General features: G+C 34.4%; 2 protein-coding genes across 4 annotated transcripts; one reads left to right on the top strand and one right to left on the bottom strand.

Annotated features, from left to right (window-relative positions):
* Positions 1-521: 521 nt before the first annotated feature.
* LOC145899163 (cytohesin-1-like) lies at positions 522-7,544 on the bottom strand. The gene is made up of 14 exons (XM_082987886.1): positions 7,462-7,544; positions 6,358-6,437; positions 5,554-5,618; positions 4,803-4,869; positions 4,060-4,178; positions 3,673-3,753; positions 3,470-3,582; positions 3,111-3,259; positions 2,898-3,009; positions 2,259-2,335; positions 2,126-2,197; positions 1,977-2,064; positions 1,847-1,916; positions 522-1,788 (listed from the first exon to the last, which is right to left on the bottom strand). Exons 1-14 carry the CDS (start codon positions 7,478-7,480, stop codon positions 1,701-1,703), a joined length of 1,200 nt encoding a protein of 399 aa, XP_082844012.1. The 5' UTR covers positions 7,481-7,544; the 3' UTR covers positions 522-1,700.
* Positions 7,545-10,875: 3,331 nt separating this feature from the next.
* On the top strand, positions 10,876-20,010 carry LOC145897785 (uncharacterized). 3 transcript variants are annotated; one of them, XM_082986227.1, is made up of 21 exons: positions 10,876-11,067; positions 13,218-13,305; positions 13,869-14,006; positions 14,064-14,165; positions 14,463-14,537; positions 14,810-14,941; positions 14,996-15,121; positions 15,179-15,304; positions 15,364-15,489; positions 15,552-15,707; positions 15,768-15,865; positions 15,994-16,110; positions 16,418-16,566; positions 16,706-16,797; positions 16,859-16,924; positions 16,981-17,968; positions 18,030-18,149; positions 18,628-18,727; positions 18,916-19,008; positions 19,070-19,109; positions 19,176-20,010. In XM_082986227.1, the coding sequence occupies exons 1-21, from the start codon at positions 10,955-10,957 to the stop codon at positions 19,287-19,289; spliced, it is 3,159 nt and encodes a 1,052-aa protein (XP_082842353.1). In that variant the 5' UTR covers positions 10,876-10,954; the 3' UTR covers positions 19,290-20,010. The 3 variants fall into 3 exon arrangements, with proteins under 3 accessions (XP_082842353.1, XP_082842352.1, XP_082842354.1); XM_082986226.1 differs by having other exon boundaries at positions 16,418-16,638; XM_082986228.1 differs by lacking the exons at positions 18,628-18,727; positions 18,916-19,008; positions 19,070-19,109; positions 19,176-20,010 and having other exon boundaries at positions 16,418-16,638; positions 18,043-18,149.
* The last annotated feature ends 951 nt before the right edge of the window (positions 20,011-20,961 follow it).

Here is a 20,961-nt window from a genome sequence, read left to right as displayed (position 1 = left end):
CCGCTGAAAGTGCACCGTCACGCATGGGTAACACTTCACGCGAAATGAAAAATGCATTGGGTTATATGCGATTTTGGTGTTTTTTAAGGGGCTTAAAAACCCATTAAATAGAACAAAATTTAAAACTTTTTTAAAGAAACAAGAAGTTTGGTCCCTCGTCTTTTGAAATATGTGGATGATTTTGAATAAATCGCGTCGCATCATTTTTTACGGCGATTTGCCGTCTACTGCCTTTTGGGTCAAAATATAACAAATAATTGCGCGCTTTTGCTGTTTGCAAGCAGTGGGAGGCTAAATCGAGTAATATTATCAACTACTATGCTTGTTATGTAAAATCAACTACTTGCTTATTATGTTTTTTTCTAGGACAGTATCTCTGCACACAGTATGCGGTTGTTTGGGAATATTTATTTTGCAAAAAACAGTGCATTTGACAAACGATAGTCTGACTGCTTTTTTCTGCGATTTCTGTATCTTGATGGAGATGAAGATATTATAATGAACCAAATTGTTAAAATTAGTTGATATCAGGAAATACCTCGCCAACACCATGTTCATACGGCTGAGCAGTAAAGTCCAACACAAAACAACATTTTTGTTCATAATATGGGTTTGAAAAAGTTAAGCCTTGACAAAATATATGTTGATTGCTTGAAAATACTCAAGGGCAATGGGAATACTTCCAATATAAACCAACTATGATTTGTAGGGGAGACCGGGGATACCTCGGACCAGGTATTTTACGTCACAATTAGGTATTGTTAAGACACTTTTACAAAAGCTTTATGTCTCCATCAAATGTTAACGGGAACTTTGGAATTAAATCATGTCTGCTCAAAAAATTATAATCGAAAAAGTCAATTTATCTGTGAAACCAAGTTACACATAATTTTACTCTGTTACGCAGGACAGAGTTCGAGAAGGGCATTTCCCAACTGGGAAAGTCTTTTCCATAGAAATACAGAGATGCGGCCTGAAGGTCGACGTCTTAGAAAATACAATTGAGGGTTCGAGACTGACCACCCTTATTTAATGTTTAAGCCACAGACGTCCATATTTTCAATACATTTTGGCTCAAAGAAATGCAAGTGTTGGCCTTTACCATTTTTAGGCAATATAAGGCCTAATTTCTTTCATATCATAAGTCATGACTAGGTATTACGTTAATATTTCTAAAAAAATGTGGCATCATTTAAAAAAATTGCCCTCATTTCGGTTTCGAGGGTAACACTGTGTGTAATGTATAAATTTCACTTTTTTGTCATTCATATCGTACTTAAGTTTGATCCCTCATTTAACTAATACTCTATCGTTTTTATCTTGTAATAAATTCACAAACATGGGGTTCAATTGCATGCAGGTTTGACAATACACCCGTTAAAACGCACTCGTACATGATCGGTTTAATTCTAACAGCTTCAAAAAAGTAATAAGTTTAACATAATCATACAAATGTTCATTTGTTAAAGAGACATACAAAATCTACACCAACTGGCCCCTTTCAGTACTTTAAATGCAAACACAGTAACACCGATCAACTAAAAGTGTGTTTAACATATAGACAAGTGCTTCAGGTTTGATTATGTTAACTTTGATATTTCATTCCCCGAAAGTATTGTTCGTGAAACAAGTTTCACTCATATGCATTTCAAACACTATTTCAAATGCTAAAATACAAGACTTTTTTCCCAAAACATCTATCAAGATTTGTTTATCTCCGACGCCTTTTCTGCCCGACGTTTTCTTTCAGCAATCATGTCGTAGTATGGATCATTACTTATACTTTTTCTATAAACATAGAAAATATTTTTAGTCCCCTTGCAGCCTAGTTACTTTACAAACTCACCTTATACATCTGATCCAATCTTCTTTATCAGCAGAAGTAGCTGCAGACATTCTATATGTTGTGTGTTTTCCTGTATATTAAGCAAAACATTTTGGGTGCTTATACCACATGTAACTTAATAACTACCAACCTTCAACTACCCTTCCCTCAGAATCTGTTTTAGCAGCTTTTATTGTTTGCATCAGCGCATCTTCAGGCAAGTATATTTCAAAGCAATTCTAATTAACACAAACCAGTTAGTCTTTAATGCAGGATATTACAAGTGGCTACAGAACAAACCGGTTTTCTTTGGTCTGTCATTTCCCGTACTTGAAGATTTTCAAGTGGTATTATACCTTTAGGTTCCTTGTCCTGAAAACACCAAAAATTGCTTTATGTCTGTGTTTATGTTAAAAATCTACTAACAACTTACAGCTGTAAACTCGAAGTAATAAAGACAGTTGTCAGACAAAATAAACCACCTTCTCTTCCATGTTTTGTAGCGTCCACCTATTACAAATCTAGTATGAAAGGTCTTCAGTGGTGAGTGCAACACCATATACTCAATAAGAAAAGTCAATACTTAACAAACTGATTAAGCAAACCATTACATTAATTACACACCACAAACATATTTTACTACCAACACAAATAAAAATTTTAACACAACAAAGGGAAGAAGTTATGCGACTTCATAAATGACTATCACAACAGTCACCAATCTATAAAAAATATTAACATAAAACAACTTAAGGGTATGTTTGGTTACACTGATAACATGCATAAATAAACAATCAATTAAACATAAAATCACATTGGTGATCACTGAAAAAATTGCTGTTAAAGGTTTACTGATTCGACAGAGACAGACAGGTAACATACCTCCTATACATTTCACAGGTGAAGATGAATTTTTTTATGATGAAAACAATTAGTTGTGAGTACCGCAACACTCAAAATATCAAAAAATTTAATGTAACGTTTTTTTGTAAAATCTATTTTAAACATTGTTTTTATCTGTAAAATACTTGATATGTAATGTCAAAGTTGACAAATGTACAGAAAGACCTACCTTGCTTTAACAACCAGCCTTCCTTGTCTGGGTTGAAAAATGTAGCAGTTAAATCGTTTCCATCATCTTCAGGGATCTTGAAGGGATCCTTTTTTATGCTTTCATAAAGGCTCTGTAAAATATATATTTTGTCTTCAAAAGGTCATGTGTTCCACAAAAATAACTATTTATTAGAAATATTTGTTTATAACTATTACGAAACATCAGACTTACTGAAAGAAGTGTGTTGGGTAAATCAGATCCATCATTTATTCCCTTGTTCATTGCTATAAATCGTTCAAGTGTAGGCTTGTCTTTTACACTTGGATTGTGTAAACTTGTGTTGAGCATAATAATAGCAAAAGACAAAACATAGCAGGTGTCTGTATTAAAATATATATATAGGTTTTTTAAACAAAAGTTTAAAATTAAGGCGAAAGGAATAGGATAATTGGTACTAGCAGTGTTAAGTTATATACAGCTTTTGAACTTAATCACACACATTTATAAACAACAAAACATAAATATTTAAATATATTTATTGTTGACTTTCATACCCTGCAGACCACAAGACAAAATAAACTAAAGCTTACCAGAGTTACTGAATACACCAGGATTACATTCACAATATCGTGAGGCAAATGTCTCCATCATTCTGTCTATTTTTTGTGCTTCCCCAGGTAGACGAAAACTCCATAAAAATTGTCTGATGAAAATTAGAAATAACGGAAAACTTGTTATCTTTTTTATCCAAAAAATATATTATTTGTGTAGCGAAAATGCTAACAATATCTACCTCAGTGATACATCAAGACTTTTTCCTGCAAATTGATGTAAGTTCACAAACGAACTGAGAACCTTCAGGTTGAAGTCATTCCTAAATTTCCAAAGAACAAGCCATCAAAATAAGCCAAAAAGTGTCCTTACAAAGTAAGATATATATAAAAAAGCAGTTGAACGCAATACTATAAACAACTTTATTCAAGTGTAATAAAATCTTGTGCTATGGAAGGACACCCAACAACTGATGTTTATAACAATCCTGTACCTTCAACACACAAAACCAAAGTAACATGCCTTTTATTTCATGATGGCCTTGTTCTCTTGGTGCCAATTTATTTTTTAGTGGGGATACAAACAAAACCAGTCTGTGAACCAATAAGGAATCGTAATTTGTAATTACCTTTCACCAAGGTAGTCACCGATAGCAGTCTTATTCAGGTTATCACCCTTGAATAGAAACTCAGCAACATCTTCAGGATTTTCAGCCACATGACCTATTTCTATCAGGTACTTCATTCCCTGCACAGAAAAAAAATTAAGCATCACACTATAATAAGCTTTAAGTGAATAATATTTGATTAATATACATATTCTTCTCACCTACACTTTTTCAATACCGTATTTTACGGACCATAAAGCGCAACCGATAATAAGGCGAACTGTCAATAAATTGCTGTCAATAAATTGCTTTGATTACATTAGGCGCACCGGGCTATAGAACGCAACGTATTTTAAGGAGTATGGGTTACCGTATAAAGCTCGTTAAACAAAAATGGTGATATAAGCAGTATTCGCATCATACAATTATGAGGAGCAAGAGAAATAAAAGTTTACTTGTTACGTAATAAATGTAAGCAAGTCACCATAGTACAATGAGCAAAAGAAAAAATGAGCCTAGTGAATATCACAGTTGCTAGTTGCTTTTACCGTAGTTTATTGTGTAAGACGGCGGTTTATTTATATAATAATAGTATCGGTGCTGGTTTTGAGTGTAGGCAATAAAGCACTACTTGATCCATACATTAGGCACACCGGCTTATAAGGCGCACGATCAATGTATGAGAAAAGAAAGGATTTAAATTGCGCCTTATGGTCCGTAAAATACGGTACTTGGATCAGAAAAGACAAATCGTGCAGATTTACCTTTTTAGCATCAGCATTAAACTTTTTTCGTCCAATCATAACCTGTTTGGCTTGAGTTGTGGCACGGCTTAAAAACAAGGACAGGGTTAATAACAATGATTTGAAAAAGTTGAACATAAATAGCAACAAATATACCAAAATAAATCTTTGCATGATAACTTGTTATTGTAAACCAGCACAAGTGCAGTTCATCATACACAGCTGAATTTTCAGAGAGAAGCTAACTTTACATAAACTGATTCAAGAAAATTTTATGAAGTGCAACTAATAACTTGGTCAGAATATTTGTTAGCTATGGGCTATGGCTAGATTTCTATGCTGCGAGAAACCAATCATAAAAAAGAATGAGCATTGCATATCATTTATAGTTTAAATGCAAAAAGTTGAAGCATCGAAGTAGAACTATATCCACAATGTTTCGTTGAGAATATTTTTTATTAAAACCAACTTACGAATTGGGCAAATTTAAATCTTTGTAAAAAAAATTTAAGTTTGCAACAAAATTATAAATCTTTGTCAACCATGGTTAAAGGGTTATCATCCCTAATCCTAATTATATACTCAGTGTGGGTAAAATAAGAAAAGCAAGAAGCTGTTGCTTGACGTTTTCACTGAAAATCTGGCTTTACACTGAATATATCTATTCTTTTCGTGGAAGTAAAGTCGAATTATTTTGCCGTGTTTTCCTGTTTTTTTTGGCCAATTACATTTACAATCTTGAAATATCTTAAGTGTTTTGTCTTTTTTGTACCTTTCTTCAGTTTCTTCCATTTGGTCGATGTCGTTATCAACATCTCTAATTTCCTCCTTAAGTCTCTAAAGTGAAAACATATATAGTCAGTAACCAGGAGCATCAGGTAACGGAGCTGCTTTCATTGGTGTGTACAAAAGAATTTATGTGAAACATAATTGCAAAATTTTTGAAACAGATAGCATGGCAAGATATCTTATTCCTACACTGCATGTTTTACTTCACAGCATAGGCGTCGATTTTTTAACTCTTCGTAAAATATTAAAGTTGACTTTTTCAGGTTTTAGAAACAGGCAAACAACATTTCGTCAGTCGTATCGCCCTAAACATGGTGAACAAAGCAAATTCCCTTTCGTGACACTTTGTTTTAACACCGAATCATGTTGTTGTAGCACTACATTTTAAACTCTTTAATTACGGAACCCCTTACTGAAAGTTGTACATTTTTGTTTCACTCGGTCTATTGCAGATTTAGTAATTATAAAGTGACAGATAAATCTATAACGCAACAATGCCAATTTTTACCATTATGCTACAACAACTGCTGCGCTGCGTAATAATCCATGAGACACTTGTTTGTCATGATTGTGACGGTGATAATACAAGTCGTTTGAAACTAGCTTTACGCATAGTATAAAGTAAGTGGTTCTTCTGACAATAATTTTAAATTTAAACAAAATCCAGGGGTGACAATACACACAATGTTACCCCTGTTTGTTTGTGAGGGGTTACATGTCACCCCAGACACCTCTAGGTCGACGCCTATGCTTCACAGCACGCTGGACATTTCAATTTGTTATGTACCTGGATTTCCTGTAACAAAATTTTCTTTTTCTGCCAGATTTCTTCCAATATTTTACAATCCTCATCATCCAAAAGTCCATCTGTATAATTATATGAGGTTTAATAGCAAATTTGTCTTGGACCCAAAAAAAGTATTTAATATTACATATCATTAAAAAAATTTAAAAATTTGAATTCCATACAAAGTGAAAAATGGGATGTGCTTTCCTGGAAAAATACATCTCCTGCTGAAATTTATTTAATGAGACAATGAATACTACATTCTATATGTACACCAGACTGGAAAAAATGTTGTGCGCAAAGGATAAATCCTCTGCACACTTTTGCGAAAATTTGCCGATAATCCACGCAATATTAATGAGCTAATGCATTAACATACGAAAAAACGTTGCGATCGTCTGCGCAATCAACGATCGCCGAAACCAAATCCTCGGCGTAAAAAACAAACTTTCCAATCTTGTGTACATCTACATGTACAACAGATGTATATGTATGTTATAAATCATATCTTGGTGACAAAATATTTTGTCTGTTATCTGTTGTTTGGGCATAATGAAGTATTTCTAAATTATTTCTGTTGCCTATTTAGTTTTAGAGGTGTTTGCACAAAAACACATACGGAGATAAGCAAAAACTTTCATCACAGTTTACAGATTACCTAAATTGGAGAGGTAAAGTAGAACTTTCTCAAAATATGGAGGTTTGTGCACTTGGCAATATATATACTGAATTGTATGTACATATATTTTGTGCAAGAACAAAACAAACAAACTTGCTTGGATTTGTTAGAACCAAGTCGTGTTTAACAGTTTACCAGTACCTGTACAGCTTACTATAGACATTAGGCCCAATTTGCCAGTCATTAGCAAGATTTGAAAAAAATTCACCCACATATTGCACAATATAAATTAGCTCTTTTGCGAAAATTCATGCAATATACGAAAAACATTGCGATCATCCTCGCAATTAACGATCGCCTTTAATAACAAACTTTCCAATCTGGCCCAGTAGTATCTTGACAACATGCTTTCATACAAATAACATTATAATTTATAAGGTCTACACCAACATCAATACAATAATAAGTTAACGAGTTATTCTTACATTCATCAGCCATCTTCATCTTTCTTTAAAATTGTTTTTGATTTCAAAAATTTGGTTTATTTTCAAGTAGCCTAATGTAGTCTGTAAAATCACACAAGATTAATATATTATATACATACTTTCATCAGACAAAAATATAATTTAAATGTAAACTGTATGCAAGCTAATTATACAGATACCTAAATGATGCTCAAGTATTGATAAGTTTAACTTTGTATATAACTACAGCGATTCTACACACGCCAATAATAAGACTCATTAGTCAGATTCAGATACAACATACCAATCAACTCCGCAAAAATCAACTTGGTCAGTCAGTCAGTCTATAACACCCTTTGGCATGCACAGTAACTTTTTTTTGGCATGTAGAAGCAACATTCAACTCGCGGAAGTTTGTGAAAATAAAGTTTTCAAACAATCAAACTGCCAAAACAGTGTACCAGGAAATAATACAATTATAGACCTGAGACTGGCACGGCGAATTAAAAAAAATGAATTAACACAATATGATACCAACACCAATACAAAATAGACAAACAGACGAAGGTTTTTCGGATTAAGACACTATACCAATTACAATTACAGCGAACCGAAATCTTTTTTATTTTACATAAATTTTACGCGTGGCAGAACACTAATTTTACCCAATTTGTAACAAGAAAGACAAAAAAATGCAAGTATTCTTTTTAACAAGGATATGTCACAAAAAGCGGCGTTAAAAAAGACACAAGTCAAGAACATTAACTTGGGTTACACTTCTGTCATTTCGGCGAAATATTTTCTTTTATCAACGAAATATATTTCACGCATGACTGAACACAACTTTAACAGATTTACCATTTACAAAACACAAGTATATGCCCAAATTAGAACAAAATGACCATTCAAAAACGTCAATGTAACTTTGGCACCCCTCCGTGATCAATTCTGACTATTTTTTTCAAAATTATATATTTTGAGGCAGCAATACTTGCGAATTTGGATGCGAACGAGCACAAAGCATAAGATGGAGAAGTCGCTTGATATAGGCGAACATTTGAAACCTTTCCGGGACGTGAGATTTTTTTTTATTTTGCACAGAGCTTGCCTGGAGCAAGCAGATGAAAATCCCAACAGTTTTCAAGTTTCCCAGCGAAATGAACTTAACTGCAGGTCATCGGCTGTAACGACATAGAGCCCTTTACGCGCGTATAGGCTGCTGGCCACAAGGCCTCTTGTACAGGCGAGCATTTGAAACCTTTCCGGGCCATGAGATTTTTTTAAATTTTGCACAGAGCTCAACCCACGCCCCTTCGGTTGTTTTAAGTGACCCACGGTAGGATGAGTTGGTTCATATACATTTTCCATCAAAATATGGCTTCTGTTTCTGTAACTGACCAATTATTCAAAAGCCTTTATGCCAAACGCTTTGTAAATATAGCCAACCATTTTTTTAAATTTGCTATAACTATGTATACTAGTTGGCAAAAAAAAAAACTAATGAATGATTATTCACCTTTTATCTAACTGTTACGTCATAATTAAGGGAATAATTTTATTATTTTACGTTATTGGCAAAGTTAATTGGGTGAGATATATATCATTTTAAGTACAATACGAATATTGGTAGAATTTAACTGGCAATTAAGCTAGAATTGGCAAATGCTAAATGAAAACGTAAGTGCTGTGACAGAAACAAAATTTTTGACATGCAATGGACTTGATTGAGATTATTTTTAGCAAACCGTTTACAGCCTTTCTTTACCGTATTTTACGGACCATAAGGCGCAACTTAAATCCTCATAAATTGGTCGTGCGCCTTATAAGCCGGTGCGCCTAATGTATGGATCAAGTAGTGCTTTATTGCCTACACTCAAAACCAGTACCGATACTATTATAAATAAACCACCGTCTTACACAATAAACTACGGTAAAAGCAACTAGCAACTGTGATATTCATACTGTTGTGACTTGCTTACATTTATTACGTAACAAGTTTTTGTTTAATGAGCTTTATACGGTAACCCATACTCCTTAAAATACGTTGCGTTCTATAGCCCGGTGCGCCTTATGTATGAACAAAAAACTAATCAAAGCAATTTATTGACAGTGCGCCTTATAATCGGGTGCGCTTTTTGGTCCGTAAAATACGGTACATAAAAGTGGCCCACCACACAATTTGTAACTCGCCCACTAACGCACAAGACTTTTATTCTCTATGTACGTAATACTAACTAGAACAATCGACGATTATTTACGGGCGGAAAAAGCGAAATATAATGAAACCGTGAAGCGTTTTTGGTCGTTGTGTCTTCCGCGAGGACTTGCGCTATCGAAGACGTAAAAAAAACAGAATTTACGCTTAAGACTAACATATTAAGAGAAAACAACCGCGCAGGTAAAACATGACAGGGGCGCCCCCACCCCACCAAAGCAAAAAACAAGTGGATGCAAAGATCATTAGGGCAATTAAAGAGAAATATAACTGCACAATTAAACAAAACCATCCTTCTATCTGTTTGCAGCTCTTTTACCCGAAATTCCTTCTTGCTCGTAAGTCGTAACCGGCGCGGAGTATAATGTTGAAGTGAAATCAATTTTAGATTATTCGGAGTCGATTTTGAATAAAAATTTACGACTTTATTATGAGAACATGAAAAGAGACTTTGAAATCCTTCATTTTGAGTTTGGTCTTATTTAGCTAGTATCACCAGAAGTAGGAGTGGAGTTTGAATTCACTACAGACACCTACGCTTGTAAGAAGCATACAAGCATCGATGTTCCACACCACGATCCCGCACCGAAAAAAAACGCGTAGAAGGCGATCGCAATCGAAGCGATTCGTTGCCTGAAACAGGCAAACGCAGTCAAGCGTGAGTCTCCGTCGCAAAATAGTACGCTTTGCTTCGCGTCAATGTATAATATAATTATTTTCGCAAATGTGAAATTGCTCTTCTTTATATGTTGCTATATAAATTGTAAAAAATATGCCTTTTTGTATTATTGCCGTTCACAACATGTAACCTAAGTATAGTTATAGCGGTCTGGTACAACCCAAGAACTATTGTTCGAACAATGATTTCCTGTAAATCTAGTACTATTGTTCTAGTTCTTCAGCATGAGCAAACTGCGAATTTCTCAGAAAATCCTTTTTTTGAAAAAAGGACTTAGGTTAGGTTAGGTATGCTGATTTGTTTTTGTATTCATTAAAGACTTTTTGTTCCTTATTTGGACTCTCGTTCCTTTCAATGGTACAGGCATCATTTAACTTGTGAACAATTTCTTTTCGCAGATAAATATGTGAGCGTAATTTCCGTTATTTCGTAAATTGCTGATTAATTCCTTAGATTACTTGTTATGTTCATGAGGGTTTCAACAAAGTAATTAAAGAACCATTCTTTTCTTTTCATGACAGTCATTTTTATTTTTAAGTTTTTTAGCATGAAAAGTAGCAATGTTCGTAAAAGTGTTTTCTGGAGATAGTTTATTATGAACCTGAAGTAGTTACTCCATAATGTCCCTTGGAAAATCTTCGTTGTCGTACATCGCCCCTCTAAGGCAAAAGCAACATATGTTGCAAGCAGAAAAGAAACCCAAACAGCAACAACGCAGGATGTTTGACATGAAGTAAGTTATCAAATGGAATTATAGTCCTCTATTACTTAATTTTTTACACAGTCTTTACCTAATTTCTTAAGTTATTTTGTTACCCTATAGTCCATGCCCAGACTGGAAAAAATGTCCTGTGCAGGGGATTTATTCTCTGCGCACTTTTGCGAAAATTTACCGATAATTGGCGCAATTTTAATTAGCCAATGCATTAACATACGCAATTAACGATCGCCGAACCAAAATCCTCTGCGCAAAAAACAAACTTTTGAATCTGGGTCCATGCCAGGCCTATCCAAGTTTTAAGTATATTTTTCATCAAAATATATCAGTTGTATCTGTCATCGACGTATAATAAGCTTTTTTAAAGTATAGACTTTTCAAAATTTCTTTAAAAAAATAATGTATACCAGTTGGAAAAAGTTTTTGCAGCTAGAGAGCTAGTGACTGAATATGGCCTCTTTTTTATTCTTTGAGTCATAATTAAAGGAATACTAAGTCACAATGCCTAAACTGCTTATATCGGATTTCAGACTTTATTTTCCCTTATTTGCAGTGTTAGTTAGGGAGCCTGAATATAAGTAGAATTTAACAGTTAATTTAGCTGGAATTAGCTTATGCAAAAATAAAACGTAAATGCTGCAACAAGAACATGGATTGGTATTGAAACAATGGTCAGAATAGGTAGCATTTATCTATTGTTAGGTGCCAATTCATCTGTAAACCTCACTTTCAACTATATTGTTTGTTTTGGTGGCAATATTGTTCCTGGTCCAAAGACCTGGCTTTCTGTTACATTCTTTAGTAATATAACATTCTAGGCATCCAGTCTGTACAATAGAATGGAATGACCAGGCACCAGACAGCAAACACAGACAGTCAATTGCAGAAGAAACAATTTACCCTTTAACATGGACAAGCACTAGACAGCTCACATGGGAAAACAGGATTTGCTCATATTGTCCAGCTTAGTGGTTGCGATTGCGTTGATGACATAGCAATTTGAGTTTATTCCGTTAATTCACCTTTCGTTTTTATGAACTCGTTGCAGTATCTAATTTTAGTAAAAACCTTTGCGGCCCGCAATTGCTTTCTTCACAGAAAAGTGGCTTGTTTAAAAGGTTGGACAGGCCTAGTCTATCTGTTCAGTTTTATGGCAAATCAGTTTTGCTAATAAATATTTCGGTGTATATAAATTTCCACTGATGCACAGCAGCTGGAGACTAACATACAGATAGTGACGGATCTAGGGGGTGTTTTGGTGTCAGAACATCCCCCTTTAGCATTTTGGTGCATTGTTTTGAGGGGTGTGGAAATGCGGTTAAGAACGAACACTACATTCAAGTGTTCGTCTCCGCAGCTGCCTTGTTTATCGGTCACACTCGCTTTTGCTGCATTCACGTTCATGCCGCGATGACTGCTTATAAAACGATGGTGCCATTGGTCAATAACTCATCAAAAAATACCGTTTTTGAAAACACGACCTTATAAGTTATTTATTTCTTCTACAATTTCGTTACAGAAGCTGCATGCTGTAAGTGTTATAATTGTTTAACAAGATTCCATCAAAATGTATTTCGCAAATATTTATCTGTATGTATTTAGTGGTGCAAGACTACATCCTGGACCATTGCAGATTTGTTTTTAATTGGCAAAGTTAAAAAACAATCCCACCTCTAATAGTCGATACAATCGCATTGTTTTGTAATATAGGGTTTTTTTTGGATTAAACTTGGACAAGCGCACTTGTGTACATAAGCAACTAAAAAGTTTAGTGTAGTGTAACGTTTAGTGTACGCTAACTGTTTTTTAAAGCTGAATTTGCATTGCAAATGTCCGAAAAAATTGTAACCGCATCTAACGGCTTCATTAATTAGGTAGTGAAACCAAACACCCCTCTCATATTTTTTTAGATCCGCCACTGCATACCGAAATGCTTTTTATGAGTTTTCATTTCTTTTTTAAATAATATCGCATTATGTGTATCCAGTTGGATCATTACATGTAATTTTTTTCCACCCACATCTGTTGTCAGGTGTGTTTTAGACATTTTGTAGTTATGAAATAATTATAGTTACTGTTGCAGTTTAAATGTTTGTGGGTGTCGACATAAACTATTAGAGCTATTGTTTTTCTACACAGCCAATAAGAATTTCCATGTTTTTTAGTTTGCCCTTACCTCCTGTGGAAGCAAATCTTGATTTTCATGTTTCACATCTGCAACAAGGAATATCTGCCTATCTTGATGCAGTCCAGGTTTGTGCTGAACTGTTTCATAATAATCGTTTTTCTCTATTAGCTTAGTTCTATACAGAAAGGTACGTGTCAGCATATGCGTCGTTTTTTCAACGTTTTGTAAAATATTAAGGGTGACCTTTCCAGGTTTTAGAAACACACAAAAAACATTTCGTCGGTCGTATCACCCTAAACGTAGGCAAACGACGCAATTTCTGTTTCGTGTCACTTTGTTTTTACACCAAATCATGTTGTTGTAGCACTAAGTTTTAAATACTTGACCCCCTTACTGAAAGCTGCACATTTTTGTTTCACTCGGTCTATTGCAGATTTAGTAATTATGAAATAACAAGCAAATCTATTACACAACAATGTCGATTATTAACTTACCGTTATGCTACAACAATTGCTGCGCTGCGTTACAATCCACAAGAGACTTGTGTTTGTCATGATTGTGACAGTGATAATACAGGTCGTTTGAAACTAGCTTAACCATAGTATAATATGTAGTTTTTCTGGCAATAATTTTTTCGACGCCTATGCATGTCATTAGTGTTTTCTAATATGATCCATTTATTGTATAGATGGTGTGCAAAGCTGGGTCTTGGGTAGCTGAAGCTTTATTTGTATTGTTGGATAGAACACAATCTGAAAGGAAGGCCAAACAAATAAGGGATAACTTTTCTGATGGTTACAAACAAGCAATTGACATAAATGCACAGGTTGTACAGATACTGATTTGGTGAACTACATTTGATATAACTTAATATGTTGCTTAGGCAAAATTCGAATTTGCACAACTGTTAATGAACCTCACATTGCTAAATAATAACAGCAACAACCATAATCAAGTGACAAATTGGAAAAACCAAAATGCAAAGGTAAAGCTTTGATAGTTTACATTTCAACAACTTTGTGTTTTTATCCTTTCCACAAATTGTAACATTTTTTGGTGCAATTGACTGCCCTACATATGAGAAATGTGATGCCAAGTTATTTGGTAAAAGTGTTTTAGACTTATAATTGGTTGGTACTGCTTTTTCAAAAACATATTAATTTCTGAAAAGTTACATTTGTTGATCAATTTAGGTCGTCAAAGATTTATGTAGTCGGTTTTTCATGCACACTGTCAAAATTTGTTATTTTGTTCAAGAACTATTTTATTGCTTATTTTCAAGATATTGGAAAAGTGCCTAATTTATTTGAAAGATATTCACAACACTGTTTTTTGTGGGTCATCCAAACATAGTCAGGTAAGAAGCCATCTGTAAATGTAATGTATGCTGCATTAAAATAAGGTGAGGGTAAAAGTAGGATTTCAACAGAAGATATCAGTTCTTACGAATAGAATACAGATGTTGTAAATGTATAAATTTTTTGGAGAATTGATGCTTGTATTTTATATTTAATTTGTTTGGTAAGCAGGGAAACTACGGTTTGACTCCATCCATCTAACCATGACAAACTAATGTGGGCACAATTTTTTTAATATTAAAGTAATCCCTGGAAACATTTGTTGTTACAGCACTATAAAAACATTGAAGAGGAAGCACCGAAAATTGTAGAAGAAACTTTTCCCACAGACCAGCTTTTATTGGAATGGAACCAGTTACTTGATGCCAAAAAGTGTTGTAATTCATGGAAAACTGCTAAGCAGGTAAGAAACAAATAAATGTGCATCATTATGTTTTGAAGCAGTATGTTTATGTAGATGACTGAAAGCCTCAGAAAATCCTCTGGATTGACAGAGAGTGAAATTCAGAATTTGTTGAAAACATCTTCAGTTTCTGACTCATACATTAAGAAACTCAATTCAAGAATTTCATCTGGATTAAAAGTGACAAGAATTTTTTGAACAATAAAAGGCTTTTTTGCATGATAACATTCTTTCCAGAATTATGAAAGTACAATTCGAGGTCTGGCATTACCATTAATAAACATTCCTGGAGGTTTTCACATTGCTCCTAGAGAGGCCAAAAAGGCATTACATAACTGTTGTAACACCATGGAAATGGAACAAGTATATAGATGATAGGTGCATAAATGTAAATTACTCTAACACTAAACTTATGTTTTAAGGGTGTGGAAAGGTTGTCTGTTTCACAGTTCTTGCACTGCGAGTTGCCTCTGATTCACTTTAAAATCTTTGAGAATGAATTACTTCCGAATTCAGCTGATGCTGTAGAAAACGCCCAGAGAAAAAAAGTACAACATTTGTGTTACTGCTTTTTTGCGGAAATTGTATGAATTAGAATTTCCATCGACAGAAAGCAGTTTCGCGACTAGTTCAAACAACAAACCCAAAACTTAGCTTAAGTGAAACAGAATCTCTAACATGTGAAATATTGGGTGACATATGTCCTGCTAGATGGCGGTCTCATGTGAAGGCAACACTACAACTGTTGTTCGGCAATGTTGGTTTGGTAAGTACCCGAATATATTTCTAGCTTTTTAAGGGAAAGCATCACTAAAATGTTCAACAGGTAGTTTTGGATACATGTGTTAATGACCAAAAACAGAAGGATCTGCCCACCATCAACAGGAAATCATCCACTATTGTTATAGTTATACCTTCCACCTGGTAGGTTGAATACATGCAAATTTTAGAATACTCTTCAAATTTTAGAACTTTTCACTGCCAACTCCAATATTTGACAAAGTGTAGAAACATCATCAAAAAAACCATTAATATATTTTTTTAATTTTTAGGTCCATCAAAGAAGACCCTGGTACAATGATAATGCTTCACAGAGAGGTCGATCCTGAAAAAATTATTATGAATGTTCAAGCTCGTTATGTTGCTGTTTATAATATAATAGATGCAAAGTAAGGTTGGAGTTGTTGTTGTGAAGTTACAAATGCAACTTTGCTAAGTTTGAAAATGGGTTCAGTATAAAAAGACTTCAATACCATATTTATAATCATAAATGCTTTCACGCATTATCTAGATGAAAACTTTTGATTAAAGATCGTTACAGTAAACTATTCCTTACAAATGCAAATTTTCCTTTTTATTGCAAAGGCTTAGTAATATGCCAGAATAACATTATGGCAGTGGTTGCAGGATAATTGCTAAACAATAGAATCATTGACAATGTGCTTAAAATTAGACCCAACAAATTTTTGTGTGTAGACTTGAACCGGGGATATTTGTGGAAGTCAGTCTAAGAAATGCTTTTGGAAGAAAACGTAACACATTTGTGTCTACTTCATTTTGGCTTGACAATTTTTCAAATGCTGAGGAGGTTTCAGCAATTAAAACATCCAAGGAAAAGTTGCATGGCACAGATAATGAATTTTTGTGTACTCAAAAAAGTGTATTGGTTCAAGAGGATAAAAAGGATGTTAGTAAAGGTGGCTACACTTTACTTGATCTTTACACTATATTTTCATGTATAAAAAAATTTGGGTTGTGTAATAGATGAATCCGATACTGAAGAAGCTGTACAAGATGCTATAAAACTCCTGTCAGGATCTTTTAAAATTCGAAATGCAAAGTCTGCTGTGAAAATGGTAATGACATTTCCTTCCAAAAGTCTGTGTGTTCTAATTTCATGCAAATTGATTGTTGTAGGAGCTCGAGAGTAATGAAGAAACCTCAGAGTCACCAAAACATGAAACTTCCACTATCGACATTAAAGTATGAATATAATGTATAAATATTGACATCAATGATTATAGATATTATTCTGTCAGGGAAAAATGGGTAAATCGGATGTTGAAAAAACTTCCATTGCTGACAATGGGCAGCAAAGAAAAGGAACAAATAGTGATCTTCAAAGTAAGTCCAATTCCCTTCCATCAGCTGCACAAACAAAGAGCACTTCAAGTTCAAGAAAAAACTATGGTCATCGTCACTCCAGCCCTAAATCTGCATCATTTTCTGCATTTGACAAAAGCACCAGAATGCACATACAAAAACCTGTCATTTTTGTACGTAATGCACAGCTTGGTACTACTTCAGCAGTTCCTGGAAATGGATACCTGCAAAACAACCAGGCACCTAACAGCACAATTTTTTTGCAACCAGGATTAACAAATTTTCAACCACATACCTACCAAACAGTTGTTTCACAGTGTGTCCCCGCAGATGCTGGGGTACTACAAAGGGGAATGTACATTCAATCACATCTGCAAAACTTACGACAGTGTCAATTAACAAGATCTCCTTCCCCTGTAACGTTTATGAGAAGTCCACATCCCGCAGTTTTATCAACCCCACCAGAAAAAATTGCCCAAACATTGCTGAAGTCTCAGTCAGCCTCTGACCTGGCAGCATTGCAAAGCTTGCAACTTCAGCAGCAACAAATCCAGCAGCAATTACTTCATCAAAGTTTATTGATGAAGACTTCCTCTGAAAGTGGCATTAGTGATGTTCACAGTACAAATACACATGGGCCCAATACCATGTTTCAACATAACATGGACAGGCAATTATGTGACAAAGATGAAGGCATCCGTCAAATGCCCGTAGGTCTTTCTGCAGACAATACTAGTTCAAAGAATATAGGTCAAGATCAACTGCAAGAAATGTACTATGCCTCTCAAGTAAAGCTAGTAAAACATAGGCTTGATGAACAATCAACAGCGCTGTTAACAGGTTTATCACATCAACCAACTTCTCATTACATGAAAGGTGGAGAACTCTTTGCTAGTAGTGCTTCTGTCAAGGCAGATGACTTGGGTAAACTGATTGCATACGTTCTTGAAACACATAGAATTGACATAGTTTGTATTGCATTTAGGGCCAATTGGAAGTCCAGTGACTGCAAGAAGAAGAGAACAAACCAATGATGAAGCAAAGGGAAGTAATACCTGGCCATTTCTTAAGAGGCAGTCTGAGGCGGATTGCTCTTTATCTGCTGGTAAAATGTGTGAAATTGCACAATTAATACACAATTAATTTAATATCAACGGGCGTAGACCCTTGTTAAAACCCTTGTATTTATGATGCTAAAAAGTATACCTACCAAAACTTTTTGACCTCTTTTCTTCCTGTGATTTCACAATGCCTTCTGCCATTATTGCCTTGGCCAATGTGAGTAACGTAAAGCCAAAGTTGTGTGGAAACTTATTCAAAAATACATTGTAAAAAAACATTATGCCACTATGGTATAAAGTTTAAATGAAGATTGTGAACTGAGTGGTGCCCTTAAGTTAATTTGCTGAGGTTGTTATACGCGTTTTAGAACAAACAAGGGCATTTATTAGGTTGCATTGTATCATATTTTATGACATTAAGTTACTTTTCATCATTTCATGTATGATTCTATTTTATAACTGGCAAACAAGTTATATGCAAATTTTGGTATTGCTAAATTATTCCTCCGTTTTTTTTATTAGATGAATCCGAATATGCCAAATATGTTGCTGGAATTAAAAATGTACTGCAAAGAAAAACAACTGACACAAATGATGAAAGTATTCATGACAATCATCCCAGGTATTTAGAATAAGTCCCAAATAAAATGTCTTCTATAATTGAAATGTGATAACTTCAATCATAATATTTGCAATGTAACTTTTACTTATTTTTTTACAAACCAATTGACATTATTGTTGATTTTAAACTTTCTACAAATTATCCTTTTGAAACGCGTGTAACAGTATCTGTAAATATTTTCTGTCTAGGACTTGGTCGTATAATGACAGCCAACCAAACCAGGCAGACAGTTCCTTCAATATATTTTCCACTCCAAACTTGGTTCAACATATCATTCCAAGGTAACTTATATATCACCATCATTCCCATACAAAACTTAACATTGAGTAATAATTTCCATAGCAAAGCCCACGCGGAGGAAAGAAATGACCTTGAAAATGGGGTATGTTGCATTGGTAAAAGTGTTTAAATGTCCAATAATAAAAATGTTGTGTGTATTTGTTCAAAGAATAAAGGTTTTACCATGAAAAACAACTGGCAACCTTGGCATGTGTGGCAGACTTCTGAAAATAATGATAGGTCTTGGGAATGGAAACAAGATGATCAAGTGAACCCCAAATAGTCAAAAATAAAAACTATTTACTAATGAAACTGCAGCTAAACTTTTCATTGATATTTTTTGCTTGTATTTTACAAAGATTTTTGATTCTATGACATGTATGTAGCTGGTCTATTACCTGTTACCATTTTTGCAAGTTCCTAATTTGTTATCTATAGTGTTAGCAGTAAACAGCTATGTGTATGCTTGCATTATGCTAACTTGTTTTTTCACCTCTGGCATTGTTTTTGGTAATGTGCAATGACAGTCTTTTTGTGGAACAAGTTAAACATTGTACTTTTTCCTGGTAACTAATTATTATTGATAAAATGAAGAGTAGCTGCATGTTGAGCATGCACTTAGTGTGGCTTTGCAGATACAACAGTAACCTTTTTACCTAACTTGGACTTTTTTGTTGACTTTTTTACAAATTTTACTTTGGTTTTTTCCATGTGCCTTAGTACCTTAACAGAAGTGCTAAATGTGGGGATGACTTTCAATGAAGTTTCAATAATTTTTGCAAGAAGTAAACCCGGTGATGCTTGATCTTGCAAGCAGTGTTAGTTTGTGTTTCAGCCAGTATTAAACTATCATTTCTTGTTTTTAGTTGTTGCATGTTTAAGACAATCAATCACTTTTTAAGCAGCAGGCTGCACAGACATTTTTGTTGAACTATGTATAAATTCCAAGCTTCTTGAGAGGCTTACCCATTTTGTTTTGCAAGAGTATTATTCCATTGTACTAAAGTGGGTGTGTTTTGGGGGGGTGGGGTGCTAATTAAATAAAAAAATTCTATGCAATTGCTTTAACTTTGTGGTACAAAATTTCACTGCATGATCATCGTTACTTTGGTCTATGCATAAAACTCTGTGTCGTTTTCAAGGATCAAGTATAATAAAAACGGAACCAGCAGTATTTGGATTATTTTTGAAGAAATGCGTGTATTGCTCGATTTTGAAGAGGCGAAATGCGTGTAACTCGATTCGCATTTTGTTTTCTGATGTCAGTTGACAAAAAAAATCGCCAAGCGATTCAAAGGTGTTTCGGCTTGTACAGCAGTTTCCAGTGTTTTTAGACAAGTTTAATAATTTTGGAAAGCTTGATTTACGTGCTTTCATTTGGTTGTAAATTGAAAGTGGGATCATAACTATGAAAAGAGTTATTGAAGAAAAATAGATATTTTTTTATGTTTTCGAAACATAAATTCATATTTCTGCACTTTTCCAATCGAATTTTTTTTAAATATTTTGCTATCCTTTAAAAGAGTTAAGCTCGTAGAATGTTTTGCGTTAACATTTCACTGGGCGAATCGGCAAATTCCCATCTTGTATGTGTCACAACATAGCGATGACGTAACAAAGCAGTCAGTATGCATAGGATCAGTTTTTGCAGTTGAGTGAGGGCAAATACTAAAACACCAAACACAGTCAGGTCTTGACCCACAATAAATAATTCAGTATTTTATTTGAATTTATACCAAAAAATAACATGCGGTTGCTTTGTTCACACCTGACCGCTAACGTTCGCACAGTTTTTTATGTTATAATGATTGATATGCGGATCGACGATTACGACCTGGATGTGTTATGGTGTATTAGTATTTTCCTTGAGTGAGCACATACACATGTACTGTTACTGGGAATTTGAGTCAGTTTGAGGTTTTGAATCAAGTATAGTTACTTTTCGCCAGGTGTTG

The sequence above is a fragment of the Ascidia mentula genome, chromosome 4 (assembly GCF_947561715.1).
Source record: "Ascidia mentula chromosome 4, kaAscMent1.1, whole genome shotgun sequence".
Taxonomy (NCBI): domain Eukaryota; kingdom Metazoa; phylum Chordata; class Ascidiacea; order Phlebobranchia; family Ascidiidae; genus Ascidia; species Ascidia mentula.
This window is presented reverse-complemented; position numbering and strand designations above follow the sequence as displayed.